Raw genomic sequence first — 16329 nt, forward strand, 5'->3', positions numbered from 1 at the left:
AACAAGAATAACTTTCCCTTCCAACCCCAATGAGATAGATGGGGAGAAACAAGCTATTCTATCTTGATTAAAATCCAGAATATGGTATTCTATCATGATGCAAAGCTCTAGGATCATTTTAAGAGTTTCCAGGACAAACAACACAATCTGGCCATAAATGTTCCTAATGTAGTCAGCCAGCCAAAAAGTAGGTAAGTTCAAGGCAAGCTGGTTTCCTCACAATGCCCTTTCCAATGTCATGGTAAAGCCTTCTACCACTCCCAGTTATATAACCAAGAACATCTTCTACAGCAGTAACAAGGGTAAAAATAAGAAAACATTTACTCTAAATTTATATACAAATATTCCCAAGTGCTTAAAAGTTCAGCACTTTCCTTCCCATTGAACAGCTGAGGCATGAAGAAGGACTGCTGCCTTATCTCTGCAGAGATGTCTGTCACTGCATAATTAGAAATGGTTCCATTTAATTTTCAAATTGCTACGGCAGATCTCCACCATCTTCTAATCAGTACTGAACAAAGCCTGTACAACATGAAAGAGTGGCTCCACTGCCTTTTCAGATGCAGCCACTCTCCAACATGGTGGATGCAATACCAACCAGAAAAAATTAAGTTCTATCTGCTTCAGGAGCAGTCAGCCTCCTCTACGTGCAGGTTTAAGCACACACATGCATAATCAGGTTTCTTCATCTTTCATGCAGGTCCCTCATTCCACTAAAAAGAATAAACTAAGATCTTAATTTGATCATTTTGTTGATTCCTTAAAAAAAAAAAAATCAGAAGTTTGCCAGAGACCTCAAAATCTTCGGCTCTACATTACCACTGTGAGGGTACCATTCATACTGCAAGTATTTAGATCCTGTGTATTCCAGTAATAAGACGTTAATCCTGGCAACGTGTGCATGAGACAGGAATCCACCCAGCTCAGCCTCAGCTCTAATTCTCCATGTTTCCCTCCAACAACACAGCACAGCATTCTGGACTCTGCGACACAACACTGAATTTTAAAATGAGACTTGCAGCTCATTGGGATACAAATTTATGTTATATGGTTTTGTCTTGCCTACCAAAGCACCTCACAACAACTTTAAGACAACTACCACATTTCTCACAAAATACATTTCATGATACCAGGAAGACAAACACATCAAGTTATCTTCCTGTTCTCCCTGTATCTTCTTTACAGTCCTTCCCCAAACTGTGAGCTTCCCCCTCAATCACACATGGGCAGTTTGTTTTTCAGGATAAACCACAAGTTCAGTTTTCAAGAGCAACAAGAAGTTTTTTAATGTCTGTATTAGATCAACAACTCTTTTCTCCACTCTCAACATGCATTTTCTGCATCTTCAGTTTTCTGTTCTTCCTCCCTAAATTCCCCACATGAAATAGGCCAGAGACCATTCCTGGAAAGTCAAAAAATACAACTCTTTATATTGCTTCCAGCTTAATTTGAATTTTCCAACAACAAATGACAATCTGTGAGATAGGACAGTTCCTTCTCATTGCTGGTGCTTGCTTGTTTCCAAACTAAAGGCAACCACAGCTAAACATTCATGTGGCAGAAGTTCCCTTAGAAGTTCCACATTAAATTCCCAGTCATGCTCAGACCATTACACTCCCTGAGCACATGCAAGTGGCAACAAGATGTTGCAAAATGGGTTCAAAATGGGGAGATAAAAGATAATTCACATCGCTAACAAATTGGAGAGAGGAGGGGGAGATAATCCCCTTCAGTTTGCAACCCTGGTTCAAGCATACTTGGTGTAATAAATATCACTACAGCTACACGGTCCTGAAGCATTTTTACTAATCAGCCAACAGAATACAATTAGCACCAAAAAGTTTCAAATTAGTGAAATTACAGCTTTGCTATTCAAATAAAGGATGTGCAGCCCTCTCAGACACTGCAGCTGCAAAGTCATGTGAAAATACCCTCGTCTCATTTGGAAATACCCAACATCCCAGCCCTGCTAAAGCACTGTCAAACCAAACATAGGAAAGGGAACAGAAAATCAGACACAACTGTGAGCCTGAGCGCAGGTTAATGTTCCTCTTACTCTCTGTCTGTGATGTACAGCAGAACATACTGCTCTGCACACTTTTATTGCTGGTGTCAGTAACTGATCTCAGTGCAGCCATCACTGCACTCCCCACCCCCATGCTGGCATTTTCACTTCCTCATGCTCATCTCAACAGATTCAGGACACTTCACCGTTTGTTAGGACTTTCCACAACCCTGGAATTCCACAAGTTAGAACCTATGTTGAAAAAAATTACGCTTGCTTGACTTTCTAAGATGAGTCTTATGCCATGCAAGAAGAAAAAAACCAAACAAACCAAAAAAAGAACCCCCTACACAAATGGTCAACACGCAGAAATAGCTTCCTCAGTTTAACCACTGATGTAAGCTGCAGTCACAATGGTTTTAAGGATACTGCTGATTTTTCTGCTTCTGTCAACATTATCACATTTGTATTTAGTCCCCCTTCCATGTGACCAAAAAAGTAAATAAATTCTACAATGAACGGATTACACAGCCTGTAAGCAATAATGTCTTGCTGTAGAACACACCAGAGCAGACACTCCACTCCTGTCCCCAAAACAAGAGCCAGCACAGCCCGCGCCTTTAGATCAGCAGAACGAAGCTGCTGGTCTGTGAAAACTTCTCTCCTCTTCAGTAAGCAGATGTTTTAAACTTTTTTTTTTGGCTTGAAGACTGTTGAAAGAGAGACTCAGACAAGGCTAACATAGCAATTTTAATACTCAAGTAAGCTCTCACAAAACCTACTATGCTTCATAACTCTACCTTTAGACCCTTAAAGACAGTTTTCTCCACTTTTTGAAGCTCACATTTTCACTGAACTATCTTCCATTCTTTCCTTGAAGTGGTTGATAATATTCTCAAAAGTCAACTACATAAGTGAGTAACTGCAAATTGAGCAGCCTTGCTGCCAACTTCCATGTCCTTAAGCAATTCATGCTTACATACCAGCTTTACTTTCTGTAAATGTCACAATTGATTCTCAGATTGAAGCATCCCAAGGCAGGAGGGTGCAGCAACAGCCCTGCCTCAAGCTTATGTCAGGTAAGAGTGAAAATTTCTCATGTCACTGCTAAATGAGATTAAAAAGTATAAAAAAGTGCAATTCACCAGCTATCGCAGCTCTAGGGAATAAGACACAGACCTAACGGTATAGAATAACCTGCGTGAAGCGATTCTATTACCGTGGGGGAAAAAACGCAATCAACAAAGATTGAAGTGATGTGAGATCCCCCGAGCACGAAACGCTGCCGAGAGCCTCCAAGTTTTAGGGCCATCACCTGCAAAGCTCTTCACCGTGAGACACCTGTGCGGGCAGTGGGTGACAGCGGTGTCCCCACACCAAAATTAGGGTAAAATGACTTCCAAGGAGCATCTTCAGAGACGTGTTTCTGTGACTACAAGGAACGAGGCTCTCCATCCCGGGCTGACCTGCCCACGTCCCCGCTGCCCTCTGAGAGCCCTCGGTGCCGGAGAGTGGGGAGGGCAGCGCGGGACTGCCTCGGGCGCGGGCAGGGACAGGGACATGGACACGGACACGGGCACCTCAGCCCGGCGCTGTCGCCTTCGAGCACCGCCCGCGCTCACGGTTCGCGGGACGGGCTCGCTGCGCTCCCACCCAGCGCCCCGCGTCCTACAGAGACAAAAGGCGGACCGCGGCCGCCGCAGCCCCGCGCTGTGCCTGCCCAGGGCCGCTCCCACCCGGCTCTCCCTGTTCTCGGGCACCGGCACCTGCGGCCGGGCGGCACTCCCTTCCCCGCCCGGGTCGCGGCTCAGGGGTACCCGCCCGCCGCCCCTCGCTCGCCTTCTCCTTCCCTCCCTCCCTCTCCCACACACGGACACACCCCCGCCCCGCAGCCACCTGACAGCGGCGGGGCAGCGCTGCGGGGCGGCGGCGGCCGCACAAAGCCCGGGCCGCCCGGGCAGCCCCGCGCCGGTCCAACCCCACCCCACCCCACCCCAGCCCGGCCGCAGCCCCACCGCCGGTACCTGTGCCAGGGAGAGGCGCGCGGCCATGCTGTTCCATCCCCCCGGCCGGGCCGCAGGAAGGACGCGCCGCGGCCCCGCCACTCGCCGCTCAACTTCGGCAACTTCCCCAGCCGGCCCCGGGCAAATCCCGGCACCGGATCCGCGCCCGCCCGCCGGACGGAGCCGGAGCCTCCCCCGCCGGCTCACGGCGCCGCGGCCGCCAGCAAAACCGGGCGCGGAGCAGAGGCGCTGGAGCCGGAGCCTGCTCGAGGAGGCTGCAGTGAAAACCCGGAGCCGGAATTTTCGGCCTGCTACGGTGGCCAACGTTCCAGCTCCTGGCCTGCCCTTACCTTCCCTGTTGGCCCTGCTTCTGCTGGAGATGCTTCCAGCATGTTGAAAGGTTACAGTTCTCCAGTCTAGTCATGACACAGGTGGGGGAAGTCCCAAAACAGGAGGCACACCAGGTCTGGGCTTGGTTGCAACAGGTTTGGGCACAGGGCCCAGGAGGAAGCGGCGCATGAGCCCAGCAGGATGTCCTGACCCCATGCATCCTCTCCAGGCTTTGCAGCAGCAAGGAGCAGCCCTGGGCTCAGCCTCCTGCCTCCCTCCACTCACTGGAAATTAGATGCCTGCCCAGGCAACTCTTGGTTGTATACGTCCTTCTCCTGACTGTACTCAGGGGAACAGTGGGAGGGGGAAACCAGAAGAAAGGAATGAGCTATCCCTATGACAGGAGAGACTGAGACAACACAGGCAGCAAGAGAACGAGGAGCAAGCTGGAGTGGGGAGCAAACTGCACCATGTTCTCCAAACCCATGAGAAAGGATGGTATATGGACTGACTGAAAGCGATATTCATGTCAACACTTATTCTCCTGCTCCTCCTGTACCTGCTCACTCCCACACACTGGATATCTCACTCCTACTCTGAGCTCTGCCCTACCACAGCACACATCAGTCACCGAGGGTGGAAAGAAAATGTTCCTATTTTTATACTTCACCTCAAGATGGATTAGGCACAAATTTAAACTTGAAATACACATTGGGAACAATAAGAGAAAATCACCTGAAGTCATACTTGACGATTGGAAAGGTTTCCCACCATGCTTTGTTTTCTTTCTCTGTTCTTAATTCTCTACCGCCACATTTTTTTTGTCCTCCTCAGCTCAGTTTCGTGCTCATGCCCCACCTCTGCATCCTGTCATTCCTCAGCTGGCAGTCATCCTGAGCTGCTAGCGCTCATCATCTGTCATGAAACATGTGGAATCCTTCCTTCCCACCTACTCCGTAATAAAGGTTTTATAAAAGTTCTGCTTTACCAACCTGCTTCTCAGTCGTTTTTGCAGCAAGACAAAGAAGACATAGAGGGGAAGAACACAAAAAGCAAACAGAATAGGCATAAAAATATTCACACCATTCTTCAAACACATACACAGTCACACCTCTACTCCACCTAACACTTATTCTCTCCTAAGCAAAATTCCTAGAAAACAGTGCAGGTTTTCAGATTTCTAGGTTGATATTTTTCTTCTTTGATTAAAATAGGAATACTATCCCACAATAATTAATACCTGGAAATTAAACTGGAAGCTATTAAACTGGAAGAAATTAAACTACAGCTGTGTCTCTAGGGGACAGCAGTGTTTGAGGCCATCAGTATTTGGGAGGGGCCCCTCGGTAGGAATTTGGAGGTCCAGGGTTTCTGTCAGCTCCCATGATCTCATGTGTGTGCCCTTTGCTCTGGCAGTTGTTTTCTCAGCCTCTCTGTCTCCTCTCCTGGACGAGGAGAATATCTACGGCTTGGCAGGGACTGGTGGCCTCTCAGGAGAGAGGTTACACCCAGGCTGATGTGTTCTCACTGCAGACAGAAAGAAAATGCAAAACAGGGACCTGGGACCTGGCTCTGGAGTTAGAGGCTTGATGTGGAGAGCTGCTGTGAGCAGGATTTTTTGGGCAGGCTGTCTGGCTCAGCAGATGTGTTCTTGCTGCTGTTCCCTTTCTCTCAGCTGGGTATTGCATCAAGTGTTTCCCATTCAGTCCAGGACTAGGTCCTCAGCTGCAGCGAGGCTCTGGAACAAGGGTGCTCTGGCCAAATGAATGTTCTCAAGGGCCTGACCTTCCCGGAGCCTCTGGGTTAGAAAATACACACAAGAACAAACCCCACCATTTTGTCTCTCCAACTGTGAAGTGAGCAGCAGTGCACTGCTCCAGAGAGCCTTTCCATACTGCTGTGGAGCTCTCCTGAGCAGAACCAGCAGTTGCACTTGCAGCTTAGGAACTTTAGCAGGCAGTGCCAGGTATGTGGTTATGTACCTTCACCCTGGCAGTGCCTACAGCACACTTGGCTCCTCTGAGAGACAGGTGGACTTTCAGTCATCATCCGTGACCCCTCTGTACACAGTCAGAGGGCAAGAATAACTCATGGTAACCACTGTGGCCTCTGCAAATTAAAATGAGTTTCATACAGTCAATGTTGAATTTGTGTGGTCATGTTGTTGTTGATCATTCTGTGCATCTCACAGTCAAATTGTCCTGAATGCCTCCAACCACCTGAGTTAAAACAACCAGCTCAGAGCTTCAGATATCTCTGTAACAACTACAACAGCACTTGTCAGCCTTCTGACAATAAATGATTGTACTGCAGGTTGGCACAAATCTACGATGACAGCTCCCAGAAGGAAACACCTCTCTGTTTGTGAGCTGGAGTTGAAATGTCATCCCCTGACATCAGGTCATAAAACTGGACTTCATACTTATTTTCTGTCAAGAGAAAAATTACAGCCACTAAAATCTGTTGGTAGGTTTGCAAAACAGTGCCCTACAACTGCCTTTCTGGTTTAGCCATGAGCAGCTCACTAGGGCTTGGCTAGGGTGGAAGATCTCCTGAACTCTGGAACTGGGGGACTTCCCAACTGTACCTCTCCTGCATTTGCTCCTCAGTGGAAATCCCATTTTTCTGCCTCTCCCTTACAGACTCCACGAATATTGACCTTTTGCAATATCTTCTGCACTGAGTATTGTGTAAGGAGTGGTAGGATTCTGTGCTGGGGTTTTGGGAAAGCTTGTTAAGAACATAAGGAAGTCAAAAGGTCAATGAAGTGTGACAACTTAAAGTAACAGTTTCATTTTATATCTTTTCCCTTCAACATAAATACTCTTGCAGGAAATGTGTTTATCTGTAATTTGCTCTGTACTAACTGCTATATGTTAATTTTTTTGTCGTAATATCCTCTATTACTGGACACTTGATAACCAAAAGGACATGGAGAACAGAATATTAGCATGCTACTGTTTGTAAGTATAATAGGACTTTCTATCATTCTAAGCACTGACATTTTGACAAATGGGTACCAGATCTCAATGATTTTTATTGTTTCTTTAGAAGTACAATGCATGAGATTATGTCTACACTGGACAGACAAGTGACTGCTAACAAATCAAACCCAGCCAACTGGCACGTGAAGGCTGGGCCTTGCAGCAGTGCAGCGAGCACAGCAGCAGTAGAACCATTTTGATACAAATCCCCACTGTAAGACACTCTGTAAGAGGATAAAGCAACTTGTTCTGGTACAGTTGAATTTGAAACCTGTGCTACAGCAAGACAGTATAGAAAGGCCTTTCATCAGTCAGAGTCAGACACTCATGACCTCTGTGTTTTATAAATCTCTTACGATCACCAAATATGTTTTCTAGTAAAGCAAACATGCCTAAAAGCATTTTAATCATATCCACTGGTTTCCCTGGAAAACTGTCCATCTCTTCCTTTCTTATAGCCTTGTTTACCCTATGGACAAGCACACAGGAAGCCCCAAACATCACACAGGCATTTAGTATGACTTGTTCTGCTCATTCCAGGAAAAGTGTTCCTACAAGCCATAAGCACTGGAGGCTGAGAGGAATGACTCACTCCTGCCTCCTGCATACCTGAGCATGGAATGATGCACCCAGCCCTTTGGAATTCCAGGGCAAGGCAGATTAGTAGCTCCAGTATTGCATATACAGATTCAGGGATCTAAAGGTTGGAAGGATTACACCATTTTAAGTTTTCCAGAACTAAGGGAACCGTGTGCATGAACACACAAAATCCTGGCCTATAAAAGAGCCACTGTCCTATGGTCAAAGAACACAATATGAGGGAACCTCCTCACAGGTAAACAGAGACTGTCTTACACTGCACAGGGTTCAGAGAGCCCAGCAACACTCGTCCTCCTGATCCCAAACAGCATTTTCCCACACCTGGATTATTGAGAGATCCCTCCTGAGAAACGAGGAAGATCATCACACAAAACTTTGATGATCTCTAGACTGAAGTCACCCTTTATCAGAAATCTCAGGGTGCTTTCCAGGAGTAGTGTCACAAGCTGGTTTAGGAAGCCAGGACTGCAGGCGTGCCTTCAACTAGAAACCACCCCAGGATACGCTTTATGTGCTCTTTACAGTTTATGCAGCTCCAAGTTTTCTAGACAGAGGGTTACAGATAGGCTGGTATGTTTTAAGGCCACAAAAGAACATTCCAATCATACAGCCTGACTCTGACCTTCCTTCCATAAGGATCTGTTAATTTATGGGGGTTTTTTGCATAAAACCTGTAATGTGTGAGTCCTACAGTGTATCTTCTGGGAGGATGTCTGGTTACTAGAGTATGTACAGTGATCATTATGAAAACTATAGAGGAATGATCTGCTAATTCCTCTTGTGCTGTGCTCTTGGCTTCTTAAGGTGGTTTGCAGACTTTCAAAGTTTTAAGTGCCTTGAAAGTGTTTCAAAGTGGGTTGTGGGATGATCAAATTTATACAAAACTGTAACAGTATTAAAGAAGCACAAACTAGGATATTAAGGTAACTGCATATTTCTTCACGTCCAAAGTGTTTTCAGTTCAGATGTTCAGAAATACTTGAATATATCTGAATTTAACTTCTTCATCTGGCAGAAACAGAGCACAGTATGGAATAATTGTACCTCTTTGTTTATGTAAAATGATGCCATTTATACTGTAAATATTCAGAATCCCAAAAGCCAAAATTATTTTTCAACTGTGATAACCAGAACAAACAATCTTGAATTTTTATTAAGAGATTGGAATGTTACAGTTGAAAATAACCTGAGTAGGGCTTGAGTGAATCTCTTCAAAACAATTACATTTGATAGAAGAGATGGCAAATCTAAAAGGCAGCAGACCCATCTATGCCATTTTAAAGCATACACAATTTATCATTTCATTAAGACTGTAAGCATATTTTCTTAACCTAATTTATATGAGCTAATTTCATGGGGCTACACCTCATGCTGCAAAAGAATAAGAGAAAATGTTGATGCACACAAGAGGTAAGCTTGACCTCTACGCAATTAGCTGGATGGCAGACAGCAGAGTGGCATTTTTAATTCAAGAGTGTATCTGAAACCTAGAAAAATCTGCAATAGGCATTAATTAGACATGATGTCCAGCTAATGTAGCAGTTGGAGATTTCACTGCTCCTTGAACAGTGAACTTGCTCCTTAATACATGTTCTGACAGAAACAGAACAAGCAACATCACTGCTGAAACAGCATCAGTCTTCATTATAAATTAAACACATCAATATTGTAGTGTCTGCTGTATATTAAACCAAAATGGGGGTTGAAAACTAATACATTTACAAAGTAGCTGGCGGGAAGGTTCCTGCCAGCAGTTTCTTCTGCTCCCTGTTTCCATAGGCATGTTGTCTATACTATAAATCCAGGGAATGTATGGCTTGTAATTATAGGATTATCATGTTTTAAGCAAATAGAAAATATTAAAAAATATAATCTACATACTGAATTCCCAACGTTCCCCTAACCTCAAACTAGTTCACTCTTGACTTCATAAAGATCATTAATTAATTTCAGAATTTTAAGATACAAGAAGTAATTGGGTAAAAGAGCATATTATTGACCATTTGATAATTTTTCTTTTCATGAAATTGTCTGTAAGACAGACTCATAACTATTTATGACATGATGCCATTTTTATGGCATTATTGTACATCTTGATACTAGCAGGTGTTTCTTATTGAGACTTTCTTTTCCTGTCCTCCTAATTATTTTTATCTTCTTATATATTCTTACCTTCTCAATTTTCTTTCATATTCATTAAGTCATAACTGCAGTCATAACAATGCAAATGGTTTGGGAAATAGTAAACTAAAATGACACTGATGCAATAATGATCACAAGACAAAAAAACCCTACCCCAAATCACAGTAACCTACTACCTGCAACCCAGTTTTCCAGCTGAGCAACAATTCAGGCACTAACAGCAAAACACACATTCAAGACAACACAATATTTGTGTTTAATTTTACAGCAGTAGTTAAAAAATTTTCTAAACTTCAATCATACAAAGGAGACTGCACTTTGTGTAATCTATCAAATACCACACTGCAGTGCTCTTTCTGCAGGCAGAAGGAATTTGGGGTGAGTCTGCAGGAATCTCCACAGACACTCCTGCTGCACTTCCCCTTCTCAGAACCACAACCCTGCTGTATGTCCATAAATGAGAAACCACCATGTGGAGTATTTCTGATTTACAGCTCTGTAGCAGGGAGAGGAATCTCTTCTGTTACTTGGCCAACTATTGCACAACACCAGCAGGCAGAATGTTCCTTTAAGAGCAAAACATGTAATCCCACTGGTGTCAACATGTAAGAGTAAGGAATGTTGCCTTAAAACCTCCCTTTGTTTTTTGGACTACTGAGTAATTGATGAGCAATTATATTTTTTCATTCTTCTACATCAGTTTGGTTCTATGAATAATGGAATCTAACTTGACTGATGAGATAGCACCTAAAATACTTTCCTTTATTAAAAATGTTTTAAACACATAAATATGACTGCTAAATATCCAAGACTGAATATTCTCTTATTGCTATAAAGTAAATATAGTTCACAATTCAACATATGTTCTCATTTGGTTAAACACACAATGTCATTGAAACACAAAATATCCCTAAAGATGACCAAATTATTTGCTTAATGACTGATTTTTTTTGTTTAGTTGGTTTTGTTTGGGCTTTTTCAGATTGAGTTGCTGAAGTAATGCAGCAGTGATTCAGCCTTAATGGAATAGTTTAAGGTGCGCACATGTCGGGTTGGATGCAAAAAGGCATTAATGGAATTTGAACTCCACCAGCTGATGAGGACTTGCTCACCTCTGTGTCACCTTATGTTCCTGTCCTATTATCTGTAATAAAAGATATTTCATCAGCTGAATATATTCAGCAGGTGAACATACTGAAAATTGATCATTAGAGCTACTTAATTAACTGTAAAATGAATATACAGATGAGTTTCTTAATTTAACTCAATTCTTCTAAGCAGGGAATAAATCCCAGACTAAAAATTAGCTGTGGGTCTCCTACACAGAACAAATCCATTAGCTAGATGGCACAGTTGCCAGCCCAAAAATACAAACCATACAGGCACCCTGTAGAGATCAAGGTGAAGAAAACCTATATTGTTGTATTTATAAATACAGATATCTAGTTACTAATGAAAAGAATGAAACAGAAGATCTTGGGCAGGGGTGTGTGGAGGGTTTTTTTGTGATTTAATTCTATTTATCCTGTGCATTGTACAAAAAATTGGAGCAAATCCTACAATCAGGAGTTTCCGCTGCCAGTGAGGCTTGAAAGGGGAAAAGCACTCAAAGATTGCTGCGGGACATGGATGAGGAAACTTCTGATCAAAGTCTCTGACAGAAGCTTGGATTGCTTCCTTGGGTTTCTAAAGCACTTCATGGATATGTTTTCAATCAGGTAACTGGAAATTACTGTATTTTTAATCTAATTTCTACTTCAAGAAATGTGGTAGAGGCAGGACAGGCGGCTTGGCCCATATAACAACTGGCACAGAGGAAAGCACCCAGATGGCATTAGGCTGAAAGAGTTCTCTTGCCCAAAACAGCACCTATGTCCTTGGCAGCTGCCAAACCCAGCACAGAATCTGGCTCTGTCCCCTTTACCATCATTATACAGCTTGACTTCCATACCTATCTGCAGTTCTGTCCCCTGCCTTTATGGCTTTGCAATCACTTCACAAATTGCTCACATAGGAAAAGCATTTATTCCACCAACAGGGTTCAAAAAGGTAAAATTTTCATTTTTCTTTTTTCTTTCAGGCACCTCAATTTTGTAATGTTGACGGAATAATGTTCATCAATTCCTGTAGCTCTTTTGGGATTAATAATTTAAAAAGTAATAGAACTTAATACTTGAGTAAGCAATGTAATTTAAAGATCTATTTTTGAGCAGATGAGCAGATGAATCTATTACAAAAAGTAAAATTCCTAAAATTTTAGATGTTGCACATCTAATTGCACATATGCAATTATCTGATTAAATGAACTGTGTGTGCCACTTCAAGCAGGAAGAAATATTTCCAAGCACCTGACTCAACCTAATGCCATAACTAAGACTATTCATGCATATTGAATAAGAGCTGCCAAAACAATACAATATATCTGCATTTGGTTAAATGCTCTGTTCACAATTTATTATAAACTAAAGAGGACTCAAACTTTGCTGATAATGCAGTCTAGGGGGTTGACTAATGCAAAAACCTATAAAAAAAAGAAAATTATCTAGAAGGAGAATCTGTGACAAAATTGCATTTATCCCTCTAGTCTCCTGGCTGGTTCTAGATTTACCATTCCTTCCATCTCTGCCAAATTTGCTTCTCATACACAGCTGCACAACTGGTACCCAAGTCCAAAATTTCAGTGAATTCCATGAACAGTAGATGGCCTTATGGCAGTATCTGCTGCTTGCAAAGAAATCTCCTCCATCTCCAGCCAGCATGAGATTCAGCAGCTGCAACAGAGCTGCATAGTGCTGATGAGAGGGAAGTAAAGTGTGTTCCCCTGAAAACTGGACAAGGAAATGCCTAAAACTGCAAGCTGACTGAAAGAGTAAAAGGAATTGAGTCAGCATTCTGGGGAAAGGAAGGAAAAGGGAGGGGTGGAACAAGTAATATATTCTTAAAAAAAAAAAAGTATGTTAAAAGCAGATAACATATGAAAAAGACAAGTGCTAGTAGGATGCCATAAATAATATAAAATTTACCTAATGCACCATTAAAGTTTATGGATCAAATCCTCTTTCCTGGCCAAGAAGTACTTAGTTGGTTATAGCATTCTGATTCACTACCCCGTTCACCTCTAGCCCTGTGATGGCACTGGAGATGATTCATTAACGGAGGGAGCCAAATTGCAGTTTCTCTACCCTTCAATCCCTGTAAGAAACGGTTTAAGTGGGCTGTAAAGCTGGTTAATATATTAGCTCTTAGTCCAGTAAGAACTTTTTGGTCCAGAAGAGAATTTCCTGAACCTTGGGTGGATCTGTCTTGCTTTGCCCTGACAGGGGGCACAGGACAGTGAACATGGCCTAAGGCTTTCCACTTGTAACCTCCCTCGGGTTTCTCCAGCTGTGAGAATGCTTCAGTTTGTCCCAAACAAACCGAGTTTCTTTAGATGTGTTATGCACATGTACATGCACGCCTATGTTTGCAGATCACCGAACTGCAAATCCAATCCAAATTTCTTGTGTTGAGGGGAAGTGTCTTCCTGGGTGCATCGTGCCCTCTGAGCATTCGTAATCTGAAGCAGACGGCTCAGCAGATGAGCTGCCGAACACACAAGGCCAATTCAAACGCCATCCAAAAGTAAAAATGAAGCGGGATAAAAGTTTTCCTTGTCCCATTTTAGATTAACAAGGCCTATCTGCTTGGAACGTGCTCCTTTCTCATTTTCTGCCTGTCTACTTGCTCTAGAAAGCAAATTTAGTTTTACTGGCTACCAAGATTTTATAAAACATTTTCCAGCTTTTTGTTTGGCTATTTAAATAAAGCTCCAGACCCTGCAGTTAAGAGCTTCCATGGGTTATTTGAGCTTTAATTAAAAAAAAAAGCCAACAGGAAAACAGCAAAATATAGGACTTTTCTGGCCTTTAAGGTTGCCAAGAAAAGGTTGAAAATTAAGGTTGGAATGAACCCTGAAGGTTCAGAAACCAAAATTCCTTTTTAACTTATGCTTTGGTTGGAAGAGCTTAAGCATACATAAATAATTTTAAATACCTGGAATATAAAGTCTACTGATTTCCCATTTAACCAATCTGATCCATGGTACCAGAGAGTTCTTCCTAGCCTTTCCACAGAACTCCCTGCCCAAAACACAGCTTGCCTAAGTGGAGGCATTGTTCCTGCTAGCATTATTATGCCTTAGGCAATGTCTTCACTGTAAAGTAAACTTAATTTAAAGCTACCATATGTCTTGATTTTACCATATATGCCATTTTTTTTCCATCTGGATTTTTTCCATGAGGGCACAAACACATACATCTATGTACATATATATATATAATATATATATGTATCTGTTAATTTGTCCATCTCCCAAAACTGTATCTAATTGCCTGAATTTCTTAACATCAGGAATCCTGACACAGGATTATTGAATACATGCAAAAAACCCAGAGAATGGCAGATTTCATACTGCAGTTTCTCTGTGCATGAAAAAATCGAACATTTCCAAAAACTAATTACACAGTCTGAGCACTCACACTCCTGAACATGCCCGTGTTGCTGCTGGGAACAGAAATGACAGCCATCACTTCAGTCAGCCAAGCACTACACACTGCAGACTGGTACCTGTGCTTCACACTGCACCACCAACACCACGCTGATTATCCCCTGAAATGCCTGCAGCAATGCAATACTACAGCTAAGGATTTGGGGGGATAAAGGAGTAAAGCTAAAAAACCACAAAGAAATTGTAAGTTAGCTCCACAGTCAAGACAAAGGGTTTAAGATTGGTCCGCTACCTACAGGAAAAAGAACTCTGTCCACCTTGTGTTTTAGAAATTCAGTGCAATCAGTAAATTTTATGCAGTGACTGTAGCAATTAAATGTATGAGACATCACCCCTGACACTTAACAGATTAAACTCCCATCCAAAAGTGCAAAGCCAAGTAGATGTAACATTTCACAGACAGAACGGGTTAATGTTATCAATATGTAAGTGACAGTTGGATCAGAGAAAACTGTGAGTAGGATTTTGTTTTGTCTAAAATTGTCAGATATGTAAGCCAAAATCTGAAAGATTGACAAGACAACAGCTCATTTGCTACTGCTTTTGTTGTATTCAGAAGAGCTGCATCTTTTCTCTAGTTGGCAGGCTAGAAACAGCATAATTAGAACTCGTCAACGTAAACCAGAGAGTGTAATACTAATGAAACACTCAGATCCTCCTCACTGCTTATGGAATACAGATAGCAGAGCTTAACTGTAGGTATTTACATGCTTTAATCTCTAAGTCAATGTGATAAATTTTGCTCTTGATTATGTACATGTAACCACATCAACACCACAGCAACACACAAGTATGAACAACTTTTGTTCTGTTCAGCCTGAACTGGAAACACCCGGCTAAACCCGGGCTTTCCTTTGTTGGTAACTCATTTCCAAAGGCTTAAGGCTGCTGATCTACAAACTGTATTGCACAGTTGACCAATAAATTAAAACAAACTATTTATTGTGTATACCTCAAGTAAACACACAGCAGTAAGAAATTACATCCTAAATATTGCCAACTTCAGCTTATCTATAAAAATCCAAGTTTCACTGTACACTGTACACCAGTTTTATAGTTAGACTTCCTTGTAAGTACATTTCTCACAAGTTTATTTTCAAAAACTAATTCTCTTGGGCAATGGAAAACAAACGATGCAACTCTCCATTTTGCCAGCTGTCCAGAGAATTCTGTTAACTCCAGTAACATTTAGAGATTTTAATATTAATGTAACTGTAGCATTTGCTTAGAAGTTATGCTGCAGATACTGCTCAAATTAAATAGTTTATCAAGGCACTGGGAAGTTCACAGACTAAACTTCTGAAACTTGGAAGCAAATAAATGCAGCAAGGCCTGGATTTTCTTGGCTTACAAAGTGAGGAACAGAGCTGCCCTGTGTGTGCTGAGTAGGATTTCCTTTGTTTCAGGCCATGACATCTGGGTGTATTTCAACAGTTCTGAGCAACTTCAGCTTCAGCAAAAGTCAGCAAAACTGTTCATGGTAGTGAATGGGCAAAATAAGGTCTGACTACTGAAATGTAAAATAAGGCTATGATATCATTAAAGATCCTCACAGAAATCCCACTCTTTTACTGGAAAAAAAACGCCTAACAACCAAAAACTTTCCTTGAAAGGATATCTATACAGTCCCCTAGTAAAAATAACTCCCTTAAGGAAAATTAGAACATAATATAAAAATAGCACTATTGGCTCAGAACAAAGGTCTAAAAACAAAGTCTA

The 16329-nt window shown here is 42.3% G+C and overlaps 1 protein-coding gene across 5 annotated transcripts in view; it reads right to left on the minus strand.

Annotated features, from left to right (window-relative positions):
* EPS15 (epidermal growth factor receptor pathway substrate 15) overlaps window positions 1-16329 on the minus strand; it is a 66823-nt gene that overhangs the window by 43720 nt on the left and 6774 nt on the right. The window contains exon 1 of one of the 5 annotated variants that reach the window (XM_027894244.1): window positions 4359-4415. The exons of 3 other annotated variants lie outside the window; for them this stretch is intronic. In XM_027894244.1, the coding sequence (XP_027750045.1) occupies window positions 4359-4400 (42 nt within the window). In that variant the 5' untranslated portion in view covers window positions 4401-4415. Of the gene's footprint in view, window positions 1-4029; window positions 4161-4358; window positions 4416-16329 lie in introns of those variants that run through there. One more of the 5 variants, XM_027894254.1, reaches the window with a different exon arrangement.

The sequence above is a fragment of the Empidonax traillii genome, unplaced genomic scaffold (genome assembly GCF_003031625.1).
Source record: "Empidonax traillii isolate 1590-97213 ecotype Southwest subspecies unplaced genomic scaffold, ASM303162v1 scaffold15:size5535645, whole genome shotgun sequence".
NCBI lineage: Eukaryota > Metazoa > Chordata > Aves > Passeriformes > Tyrannidae > Empidonax > Empidonax traillii.